The sequence below is a fragment of the Vombatus ursinus genome, unplaced genomic scaffold (assembly GCF_900497805.2).
Source record: "Vombatus ursinus unplaced genomic scaffold, bare-nosed wombat genome assembly UNPS02014798.1, whole genome shotgun sequence".
Taxonomy (NCBI): Eukaryota; Metazoa; Chordata; class Mammalia; order Diprotodontia; family Vombatidae; genus Vombatus; species Vombatus ursinus.
This window is the reverse complement of record NW_020954576.1, coordinates 17,388,766-17,401,462: the sequence shown is the minus strand read 5'-3', so window position 1 is coordinate 17,401,462 and position 12,697 is coordinate 17,388,766. Positions and strand designations below refer to the sequence as shown.

Sequence of the window (12,697 nt, the reverse complement as noted above, 5' to 3'; positions counted from 1 at the left end):
AACTCTTAAAATACTTGAGGATAACTCTCATGTTCCCTCCCCCAACTCCTTCCACCCCCTAAGGCTTCTTTTATCTAGGCTAAACATCTCGTTGCCTTCAACTAATCTTCTAATAGTATGACTTCAAGGCCCTTCATCATTCTAGTTGGTCTCCTCTGGCCACTCTCCAGCTTGTCAATGACTTTCTTAAATGGTGGAGTTCCAAATGAGATGTGATGAAGACATATTACCATGAGACAATCATCTCCTTATTCCTGGAAGTTATGCTTATCTCAGTGTAGGATAAGAATACATTAGCTTAATACCCTAATCCTCAGCTCTTTTTTCAAACTGCCATCTAAATTATGGTTCTCTTATCTTGTACCAGTGGAGTTGACTCTTTTTTACTCAATTGTAAGACTTATCAATTGTAAACTTTATCCTGATTACATTTCATCTTAATAGATTCAGCACAATACCCTGTCAAGATCTTTTTGGATCCTTATTCTGTTATCCAGTTGGTGTCAGTTATCCCACCCAGTGTAGAGTCACCTGCAAATTTGATGAGCAAGTCATCTTTCCATCATTCACTACTTACGTGATTGATAAATATGTTCAGGAGGACAGAGCCAAATACAGATCCATGGGGTACTCTATTGGAGACCTCTTGCCAAGCTGACACAAAAACATTAGCAACTTAAACATTAGCAACTTGATTTAACATTAGTTAACCATAAGCAACTTTAAGTTCAGCCACCTAACCAGTTCCCCATGATGCCATCTTATCCAAGAGAATAGTAGGAGATTCTTCAGCTTTTGCTAGGCTCTAGGTAAATTATATCTATAGCATTCCCTCCATCTATCAGTGTAGTAATCCTTTTGAAAAAAGAAATGAAGCTTAGTCTAGCATGACATATTCTTGATGAAACCATTCTAGTTCTTTGTAATCACCATTTCCTGGTGATTTCTAGATCACCAACCATCTTTCTAGATGTTCATCAACCATCTCTTCAATTATCTGTTTTTAGAATTTTCCTAGGAATTGAAGTCAAGCACACTTGACTTCTATAGTCTGAATACTCCGTTCTTTTCCCTTTTTTGAAGATCGGAACATTCCTCTAATCTTGTGGCACTTCTCCTGTTTTCCATGCATAATCTTTCAAATACTCCTGGTAGTGGCTCAGCAATCATCTCTGTCAAGTCATTCCCAAAGATGTACTTTATTAGGATTAGATGACAAATTCAAGAAGGACAACTAGCTTCTCTCTTACAATCTCTTTACTTACCTCAAGTATCAGCATCCTGTTAACTTTTTTGTCGTTATTGTTATTGTTGTTGTTGTTGTTGTTGTTCTATCACTCTGAGTGGAAAGACCATTTACCTTAGCAGAGAAAACAGAAACAAAATAAGAATTTTGTTTTGTCTGCTCTCTGTTCTTAGTTATCATCATCCCATCCCAAGCAAAAATCCTCTCGCTTCTTTGATCCCCCTTTCACCCAATATAGTTTTTAAATTGTCAGCTGCCTTTAAAAACCTCTACTTGTACTAAGCATCATCAGATCTGACACTAATTTTCCAGGATCATGACATACTTTTGTTATATGGCCTTGTTTCCATCTTCTGTGTATTTCTTTTCTCTTTTTTGTTTTTAAATTTAAGTAGGTTGGTGAGTTCTCTATGCATCTGCTTTAGCCTCTTTAGATAAATCCCATTTTATCATCCTTTTCTGGAATTGTTTCTACAGAATTTGTTTCCTGAGCATCTCTCCTGGGCTGACTTTGCCTGTAGATTTTTAGTCTGTGGGATCCTCCATATCCTTTCTTTGGACTCTTTGAAATTTATTTTCCCCAAATCCAGCGTGGGTGTCAGACTATGCCCAAATTTCCCTTTTTCTATATCATAAATTCCTTTCCCACAATGTTTTTATCATTTCTATTCCTAAAAATCCATTTCCTTCCTTTTTTTAGAATCAGATTCAGACTTTTTAGAATTCAGATTCAGTCAATAAGTATTTATTAAGTATCTTCTACATGCCAGGCACTGTGCTAGAATTTCCCGTTGTTGAATCCTCCAGATTTTGAAGGATGGAATTATCATTAAGGCAAGTCAAAAAGTTATTTGCTGCTCTGCTTTTAGAGGAATGAGTTCCATCAGATGTCTGGATAATTAAAGTCTTCATCATTACTATATTATATCTCTCTGCCAGGCTTGTGATATTCTTTCCAGACTCCTCATCTATATCCTCTTTCTGTCTGTGTGGTCTAAAGCATATTCCAATGGAGTATGGTGAAGTGGGGGGAAAGAAAATGTCTTATTTCTCTCTCCCTTGATCATAATCCAAATTTTTGGCAACATGTTTCACTCTCCTGATTCCTGGATTTCGTTTGTGAATATACAATACTTAATATCCAATACTATCCTAATCTATCTTTTACCTCTCCTGTTTCTTTTGTATAAGGTATGGATTCAGTGTCATGAAGATTCAATGATACTTTTGAGATAAAATTTCTCTCCTTGTATTAGGATCTCAAGTCTCTCTTGCTTGTTGTTTAAACGTTGGATATTTATGTATAAATACTTGACATAAAGTGTTTTTTTATTGACTCCTTTCTTGGAATTTGTCTGCTGGAAAGCTTGGCATGTCCTACCTGCTATTCTTTCTTAATTATAGCTACTCTCTATGATATCTAGCTTTTGAGATATACATAAGCAATGTTCTCCTTCCCCATTAATCATTACAGTTCTTTTGATTAGATTTGTAAAAAACACTTGACAAATACTTTATTATCTGTCTTTGTGAGATACACTCTATTTCTGGCAAGTAATCTGTCATCCCTATAATTTAAGCTGTGATCTAGAAGTTCAACTCCTATTTTCATAGCAAGCTAATTACTTCCCAAATAAAATTTTCTCTTCTGCATTCATTGACTTTAATGTGTAACAGTGAGAAAAACACAGCCTCTGCCTCCAGGACTTCAATTTCTTGCCCAAGACTTCATAGTCGTTGACACTGCTTTTGAGCTCCCTTCTAGTAGTATCATTTGTGCATGCATAATCAGCAGAAGTAAGTGGTAGTCATCTATTTTGATAATCTTAGGAGAGTTTATGTTATTTATGTCTTGAATATGTACCCCAGGAAAACAGATATCTCAAATTGTCTTTATCAGGTCAAGCAGTAGCTGCCTCAGCACCTTTGAACAGAGCTCTATATTCTTGGATTCTTCCTCTCTTCTTTACTGACAGTTTCTGTGACTCTACTGTACCATTTTTTGGAGGAAGAAGAGCTGTGTCCAAGCATCCAGCTCTATCACCTTTAGGAAGGCCTACAAATCTGTTTTGCTTTTCAAGTTCTAAATATACAGCTGATCTTTTCCTTTCCTTTCTCCGAATATTCTGACAAGGGTCATATTTCTCCTCCTTTACCTCAGATCTCCCCTTAACCCCACTGAATCATCACTTCTATTTCCTTTAGGAACCCTTTATTGTCCCTAACAACCTGAAGTATGATGAAGCATTCTTTGAGTCCCTTGACCTAGGAAGAAGATCAGTCTACATTCATAAAATAGATGATAATCACTCAACTGTAGCAGAAATATAAACACTGCAGACTTGATTTAAGTTACTCTACCATTTCCCCTACTCTCCTTACTGGTTGAGATTTTAGGTGTTCAAACCTCACACCTTGTTATATCCTTTGTAACTTGTTATCATGTCTTAATAACTTGGCAATATTCTCAGTCTCCTTTTCTTATTCTCAACAACAACAAAACCATGCCCTACCTCACTTTGCACCAGTTTCCTATGCATTTTATCAGTTTGCAGCACTCAACAATCCATACAACCAAAATAGCTAACCCTCCAATTGTTTGACTTACCTTTTCTCTCTTATATTGCCTTGTCTTGCCATCTATTTTCTCCTTTTTCTTCTTGAATCTTCCTCTTCAGTCTTACTTCCTAATCCTCCTTCATCCTGGTTGCTGTCCTTTCAATCAAGAAATAGAATCTGGACCAATATCTGGAAATAGAGATTATTCTCCTTAAAAATTTCCTCAATTTCTTCCAATTTTTGCTCTCTCAAATTCAACCTCTGTTCTACTGCTCTATTCAAAACTCTTCCAAATGACCTATACATTTTCTTTTTTCCTTCTCTTTCAGTCCCAGTTCTCTCTTTTCCCATTCCTTCTCCCAAGGCTCTTTCTTCATCTCAACCTCCTAACTTCCACATTTTCCTTCAAGTTTCAGCTAAAGTCCTACCTTCTACAAAAAGCCTTTCCCAGTCCTCTTTAATCTTAATGTCTTCCCTCTTGGTTATCTCTAATTTATCCTGTATATATCTCAGTTGAGGCCAGTTGTTTGCATGTTGTCTCCTCTTTTAGATTGTGAGCTCCATGAGAACAGGGACTGCTTTTTGCCTTTCTTTGCATTCCCAGTACTTAGTACAGTGCCTAGCATGTAGTAGGTACTTAATAAATGATAGCTGAATTACTAACCAACTGGTTATTAAGAGACAAAAGTGGAATGACAGAAATGGAAATGATGTTAAATGAGCTGATATGATCTTTGGCTGAATTAATAGTCCAGAAGTATCCTGATCATGGGAGGTAATAATGATAATAATAGCTAAAATTTATATAGCAGTCTGAGGCTTAGAAAAAGCTTTACATATATTTTTATCTGATCTTCACAGTAACTCTATGAAGTAGATACATACATATATATGTTTTATATATAATATTATATACACACACACATAACAGATGAGGAAACTGAGGCTTAAATAGGTAGGTTAGTCAACTTACCTGGGTCCACATAGCTAGTACCTGTCTGAAAAAGGAATTGAAACAAGTGTCTCTATAACTCCCAGTTCAAGCCTCTATCCACCATGCTATGCTTCCTTCCTAATAGATAACAGCCCCACCATACTCAGCACTGATCAGACCTCACCTAAACTGCTAGGCAACATTTAGTTAGCCTAATTCCAGTGATAGTATATACCTAAGAGCAATATAACTAAGAGCAATATAATTTTAATTTCTTGAAATACATAATATATATAAAAATATATGTGAAGATTTTTTCAATTATTTAAAAGAGCTTCTCCAATCTGTTCTGAGGAAGTATGTTTTTGTTATATATCAAACCAATGGCCATTATTATAGCATGCCATTTACCATTGAAGAAACTGAGGTACAGGACCCCAAAATGACACAGCTATTCAGAGATGGAGCAAATTATAAAATCTATGCTGCTTAATTTTCAATTCAAGGTTCTTATTACTATTTAGATTTTGAATTTACAAAAAGTAATAGATCACTGCTTTGGTGGCACCCCTACAGGGAGAGATTAAGTATCTAGCCCCTTTGGCCGGATGTGTAAGTGTCTGCTAAAAGCAGAAGTACTGGACCATTTGACAGTTCCCAGAGGCCAGCGTGAATATCAGTTGGTGCTCCCTGGCATTGGTAGAAAGTCAAGGTATCAAGTGGGCTCCCTAACCTACCTTCCTACTTCCTATCCAATGATAATAAACCATACAAACCCAGAAGGTTAAAATGAAATGTTTCTATTGCCCCCTGGACAAATCCTCTTCATGTTTCCCAGGATCTTGATCATTCCAGGATTATTAGAAATCTGCCCCTCAAACTCTAGTCCAAGCAGAATCCTGGTATTCTATGCAGTGTAATTTGGGCTTTCACGAGAAAGTATAAGTGACATCTTCATCTTCAGAATACTAAATATGAAAATGTCTATATAATGAAAATATTTATTACATGTCATTTTTGGTATTTAAAAAAAGGCTTAATTTACCTTTGCTCCATAAATCCTCAACTCTCTTTTTTATCCCTCTGGGTGTTGCATACTCCAACCTCCCCTCCACCCCTACCAGGCCAACATTTTTGGCTGCAGCTGTGTATTTTAAACCTATAAATGTCCTGTGGTCAAATTATTTTGGAAATGCTGCTACTGAGACTGTAGTTTCAGTTTATTGAAGGTAAATTATTCAATATTGCCATCTAGTGGGAGGAAGGGGAAATGACTGTTCCTTGAGAAAAGGGCAAAATGAAGTCTGGTTTATTTTTCTATGCCTTATTATGACTATCTAAAACCCTGCTAACTACCAATGTTTTCTTCAGCCTGTGTTCCTACCAGCCCAAATCCTAACAAAGGCAACTCTGTTCCCAGACCATTATCATTATTATTATTATTATTATTAACATTTATATAATGCTCTAAGTTCTTTTTGTAAAGCACATCATCTCATTTAATCTTTACAATAGTGCTATGAAGAAGGCATGGTTGTCTTCATTTTACAGCTAGTTAGATAAAGCAGTAGATTGAGTGCTAGGACTGGAATAAGAAAATCGTGAGTTCAAATCCAGCCTTAGATACATACTAACTATATGAGTCATTTAATCTATGGGCAAGTCATTTAATCTCTGTTTGCCTCACTTCCCCAAACTGTAAAATAAGAAAATAATAGAATTTATTTCCTAGGGTTGTTATAAGGATTAAATGAGATGTTACTTGTAAAGTGAATACTTAGTGTATAGTAGGTGCTTAATAAATGCTTATTTCCTTCCTTCCTTTCCTGATGAGGATATTGAGGCTCGGAGAGATTAATTTCCTTGCCCAAGGACACACGACCAGTAATGGTAGAACCAGGACTTGAACCCAGGTTTTCTAACTCCCAAGTACAGAGATCTTTCCACTATACTATGCTTCCTCTCACCAAACACCCCCTCAGCTTCGCTGGTATGAATGGTGCAACGGAAAGAGCGCTGGCTCTGAAGTCAGAGGATCTGGGTTCAAATCCTGCCTCTAACACATACCAGTGTGATTTGGTGCTTCCCTGAGCCTCAATTTCTTTACCTGTTGAATAACGGGATTAGACTAGACGACCTCTGAGCTCCCTTCAGGTTCCAAATCTGTGATTCACACATTCCATGAGGATAAATGTAATGATATGTTGGAATAGTACTTTGACCACAATTATCAGCAAATTACATCCAAGCCACATACAACTCCCCATGTAATCATATAAAGATATTCATTTGCATCTATTATCTTTCCAGACAAAATGTCCAGTGGAAAATATGTGGGATGATTCTTATGACCTTCCTCTGTGCAACCTGTAAAATGAGTGTGTAATTCTAATTAAGATGATTGCTGTATACATTCCTGATTCTTTCTATATTGCACTAACCATGGTCTAGAATTACTCGACTGTTATAATCTTAATTTTCAGCACTAAGTGCTTCACAGTAAAAGTGAGAATTACAGAGTTCTAAACTTTGAATATATTCCAAGTGATAATTTATGTGGAAATTAACTTTATAAATAAGCAAGTGTCTAACAGTCCCAGGATTGTAAAATACTTACTTGTTCACAGAATGTCATCGGTAGAAGTATCTAGAGGAAGATGACCAGAATGAAGGGACCATAGGGTCATAGGAGCATAGATTTAGAGCTGGAAGGGACTTTGGAGGTCATAAATTCCCCAGATGAGGAAACTGAAACTCAGAAAGATTAAATGACTTGTGTGGGATGAGCATAGCTAGTAAGACTCTGAGGAAGCATTCTTGACTCTGTATCCAGTGGTCCATATCCTATGAATATGACTTTATTAAACTGAAGATATTGAGCCTGGAGAAAACAAGTAGAGATGATGAGGTAGGGCACAAAGTAGCTTATATTTGAAATACTTGAAAGACTGTCACGTGGAAGAGGGATTTAATTTGTTCTGTTTGGCCCTAGAGGACAAAGCCATTCGATAGAAGTTACAAAGAGACAAATTTAAGTTTGACGCAAGGAAGAGCTTCCTAAAAATTAGAGATGTTCAAAAGTGGAATGGAATGCTCAAGAGGTAATGTATTCCCCCTCCTCGAGGTCTTTCAACAGAGGCTGAGTGGTTCCTTGTTGGATATATTATGCTAGGGATTCTTTTCTAATATGTGTTGGATCGAATGAACAATGTGGTCCCTTCCAATTCTTAAATTTGGTGATTGCTCAACCCATACCAAAACAAGAATCTCTACAACAGATCTCACATCAGTTATTCTTTGGCCTGTTCTGGTCAAGACTGTAGCAAGAAGAACAACTGATCTAATGAGGGATAGGAGCAGAGAACAGACCCAAGATTTCATTAGTATTAGGAAATCTCTGTAGTCTTCTTTAATTTCCCATTGACCTATAGTGCTTAATATGGCTGACCTGACAAATCTCTAAAAAAAAAAAAAAGATGGAAGATAAAAATCAAGAAATTTGTATCCACAGAATCCTGTGCATGGAATCTGTGTTGGAAAAAACCCAATGGGCCATCTAGTACAACTCATACCTGACAGAGACGTCCATCTATAATATTGCCGACGAGTGGTCATTGGGCTTCTACTTGAAAATGTCCAGTAATAGAGATCCCACTACCTCCCGAAGTGGTCTGTAGCACTTTTTGCCAGCTTTGTTTGAAAAGTTTTCCTCCCGGGGAGCTGATATCTTCCTTGCTGCAACTTTCACCTACTCTTCTTGAATTTTCCAGTATTGAGCCAAGCAGAAGAAATCTAGTCCCTTTTCCATATAACTGATCTTCTCCAAACTAAACATTTACAGTTTCCTCAATTGATCTGTGTATGGCATCATCTTCAGTCCTTCCACCATAATAGTCATTCTCCTCTGGAATGTTCTCTAGATTGTTAGTATCTTCCCAAAATGACTAGAACTAAATGCAGTAGTCTAGATGTGATATGAGTAGGGCAGAGTGCCATGCAACTATCATCTCTTTCAATATGGATGCTATGCTTCTCAACCATCCAGATTCACTTTGTTCATGGTCTAATTTTGGAGAGCCCTTCAACTGTCCTCTACAACTGTCCTCAGTTGTAGTTTGCTTTTTTCACTATCCAAGCTTTGCATGCCCTAACTTTTCCTTTCTATCAAAATCCTAGACATCCTCCAAGGTTCAGTTTAGGTCCCCAGTCCTCCAGGAAGTATCCTCCAAAGTATATTCCCACTCATGGAGTGCCTCACCCCATACAGTGTTACCATGTACTTTCACATATTACTCTCTAATTGTTTCATGTGTATTAATCTTGTCTTCCTCAGTGTAAGCTCCCTTAAAGGCAAAGATCATGCCTTGTGCCTCTTGTATATCCCATTGTACATAGTACATAGTACACAGCAGAGGGCTGCACATTTTGATGCTCAAACCACCATACTGTTGATTGACTGATAATAAATATTGTAGGGAATGCCAAGAATATCATCTCATCCCTAAAGAAAAATATTTAAGCATATGGAAAGACATCTTTGAAGCCCATGAAAATGGTAGAGAGACATAACTCACTAGTATAAACTTAAGTTCCACAAGTTTATTGAAGCAATAAATATTGGCTCATACCCTGAAGAAGTAGGTTCAATATTAGCTCAAACGTTTGTTTAAAATAATATAAAAATATGCAGTTGCATCAGTCTTAAAATCATAGGATCATAAAGTTGGAGCTGGAAACAATCTATCTAATCTAACCCCCTCATTTTAGAGATAGGAAACTGAGATCAGCATTGTAGAATGACTTACATAATGATATTACACAGGTAGTTCTGGAAAGTGAATGATTTGGAAATGGAAATGGAAAGAAAGGGATGAATAGAGGAAGGGAGGAAGGAAGGAAGGAAGGAAAGGAAAGGAGGGAAGGAAGGAAAAGAAATAACTAAAAGGTACCACATATGCCATATTGCAGCCTAAAAGTAAAATTATCTCAGGTTATATAGACCTAGAGAATACGTTAGTGGGGCTGACATGTACTTTGGCTATAGCGATACAGACCAAATCCATCTATGTGGCTATGACAAAATGAGGTCTGTTCAAAAGAGTTTATCTGTCATGGCATAAGGAATGGGAAATAGACTCATCTTAATAGATTCATGCTAACTAGCCATAATGAATGAGTTTTTCAGCATTTTCAATATTGGTTGTGCTTTGATACTTCTGCTATCCAAAATTCTCATTTTTAGCTAAAAAAGAAAAACAAGGATAAAACTCTAAAGCTCAGACTATATTTTCCCTCTTTGCTCTAATCTTAAAAGCACATAAAAAGAAAGTGCTAATTTGTAAGGCAGTGTGTTCACTCACACTGATTTTTTGTGCTTGGATGGAAAACTTAATGCTGATAAATGTAGATGAACTGGAATTAATGAGATACAGACCATGTTCTAGCAAATTTTATTGTAATTATGCCATTGAATATCCAGCCATGCTTAATAAGGAGGTCACTCTGGGTTAAAATCCCATCCCTGAAATTTACTAGCCATATGACCCTGAGTAAATCTATTTGCCTCAGACATAGACCTAGTACTTATTTACTAAGTCATAGAAGGTTTATGATCTGCGTATTTAGGTATTGATGGCGGCAGTTGGCCAGCAGTTGTTGATGAAGATAATAAGGAAGGTAGGCCCCTTTTCCACAATGAGTTTTCCTCTCAATGATGATTGAGAGGGCCAGGTTGGAAGTAGGTCCAGTGAATGAAGGCAGGGGGTGAGGCAAGGCTCTTAGGTTAGGGTCCTGAGCCAGGTCTATATTAGGGTATGAAGAGAGGTGGTCATCAAGGTGGTGGTGGTGGTATTACTCTTCTGGCACATGGTGCCTCCTATCTCTCCCTTAGGGTGCCTTGTTGCTTCAGCTAGACTAGCTGGCCTTCCTTGAGGGTGGCAGCTGATTGGCAGGTGGTGGGGGTAGTTATCCCTTTGTCCACAGGGGTTGTCACATTGCATGATGGCTGAGAAGACTGAACTAGAAGCAGGACTGATGCCCCTACTGATTCATTCATTCAAAAATCTTTTAAAAGCTCATACTGTGTCCATAGCAAGGAGTTATCTCATGAGACTAGCTTCTTCTCCCTTGAAGTCTCTCTAACTTTCTCTATGGAAATGAACCTTACCTGATCTGTTAACCTTCCTCACTATTGGCAATGCATACCAGCAATTAACACACTCTAATTCCTTGGTTTTTGAGCTTCTGACAGGAGAGCATTTCTAAGGTGACTTCAAACTCCAGAAATGGCCGAAAAGGCTAGGTCCTAGAGGTCATCAGTTTGGCGATTTCTTTTTGATTTAGGCATTGGAATTTATGGGAAAGGGAAGCCAGAAGAGATTCTGTCTTACTTGCCATTAGGGAGGAAGGAAAAAGGAAGGAAGATAGGGTCAAGCAGGTGCATCTGACCTTTGAGTGCCAGGTCCCTTATGCCCTTCATCCAGAACTCTGGTGGGCTGAGACTTCTAAATGATAGTCCTTAAAACTGTGGAACACTTGCTACTTCTTTCTGTGAGAGCTCAGGCACAGGGGAGGAGTGTCCTGTTTAAATTTTCCACAGAAAAGAGAAATGTACTATAATTATATCCTCCAGGCAAATATACGTTTCCTATAAATAGGAAAGTATATAAACATATACCATAATTTATATACCTCTTGACCTAACATAAATAAGCCTTCAAGTTAAATGAGAGCCTGGCCAGGGTAAGTCTCAATAGGACAGCATCCTGAGTCTCCAAATGGGGTGATAATGAGAAATCTTGGGACTATCCTTCCTGTGAGCCCTTCTACTGCATCACTCCCACAATTACCCCACATATACCTACATAATTATTATAAGTACTAAAGTCTTTTAGGGGTGTTTTTCCCTATTAAGTCAATTTAACTTGCCAGTCATAATCTTGATAACAGTTACTTTGCTTGAATCCAATTAGTGAGTCCATATTTAAAAATATTTTCCAACTGAGTAGTCAAAAGGACCCAAGGAAACCCTGTCTCCATTATCTGAGTTCAGATTTAGCCAAAGTAGGGCACAAAAATAGGTGACCTTAGTAAATAATGTTTCCTTTCGTAATTCCTACACAAGAGTTTCCAGTTGGCAATAAAATGACAAATGGTTTCTTGTTTTTCTTATGTTGGATTGCACCTGACAGTAACTATTATTGCCAGCTTTTCTGTAAGTCTCAGCAGAGATCTCTTTGGATGTGAAGTTACTTCAAACTTAAGGGAGTCAAATGTTGATTGCTATTCTGTTTATTCTGTACACTCTAAGGATTTCTCTGTGAAGATTATGTTATTTCCATCATTTACCTGGACCTCTTTGTGCTCTCCCATTTCCTCTTTTTTTTTCTAGGAATTGTTTCCATCATGACCCTCACTGTCCTTGCCTACGAACGCTATAATCGAATTGTCCATGCCAAAGTGATTAATTTTTCCTGGGCCTGGAGGGCTATAACCTACATCTGGCTTTACTCATTGGTATGGACTGGAGCTCCTCTCCTAGGCTGGAACAGATACACTCTGGAAATCCATGGACTAGGCTGCTCAGTGGACTGGAAATCCAAAGATCCCAATGATTCCTCCTTTGTGCTTTTCTTGTTCCTTGGCTGCTTGGTGTTACCTGTTGGTGTCATGGCCTATTGCTATGGCCACATTCTGTATGCCATCCGAATGGTGAGTTGCAACTTCTAAACTCCCAAACCCAACATTACCAAATTTTCTGTGAAATAGTATCCATTGTAATGGTACATAATTACTAGTTGTAAAATCCTATGTATGAGAAATCTAGGGAATTGTCTATTAGAAGGAATCTTATTCTAAAGTCACATACTATCATGTTTTTCAAGGTGTGACTCACTTATGGGCCTAGAATATGAGAGAGAGAGAGAGAGAGAGAGAGAGAGAGAGAGAGAGAGAGAGAG

At 37.6% G+C, this 12,697-nt stretch overlaps 1 protein-coding gene across 2 annotated transcripts in view; it reads left to right on the top strand.

The window, feature by feature from the left end:
- Positions 1-12,697, top strand: part of LOC114049673 (opsin-3-like) — a 51,989-nt gene that overhangs the window by 31,994 nt on the left and 7,298 nt on the right. For both annotated transcript variants that reach the window (XM_027870985.1, XM_027870984.1), the window contains exon 2: positions 12,130-12,449. In XM_027870985.1, the coding sequence (XP_027726786.1) occupies positions 12,130-12,449 (320 nt within the window). The remainder of the gene's footprint in view (positions 1-12,129; positions 12,450-12,697) is intronic.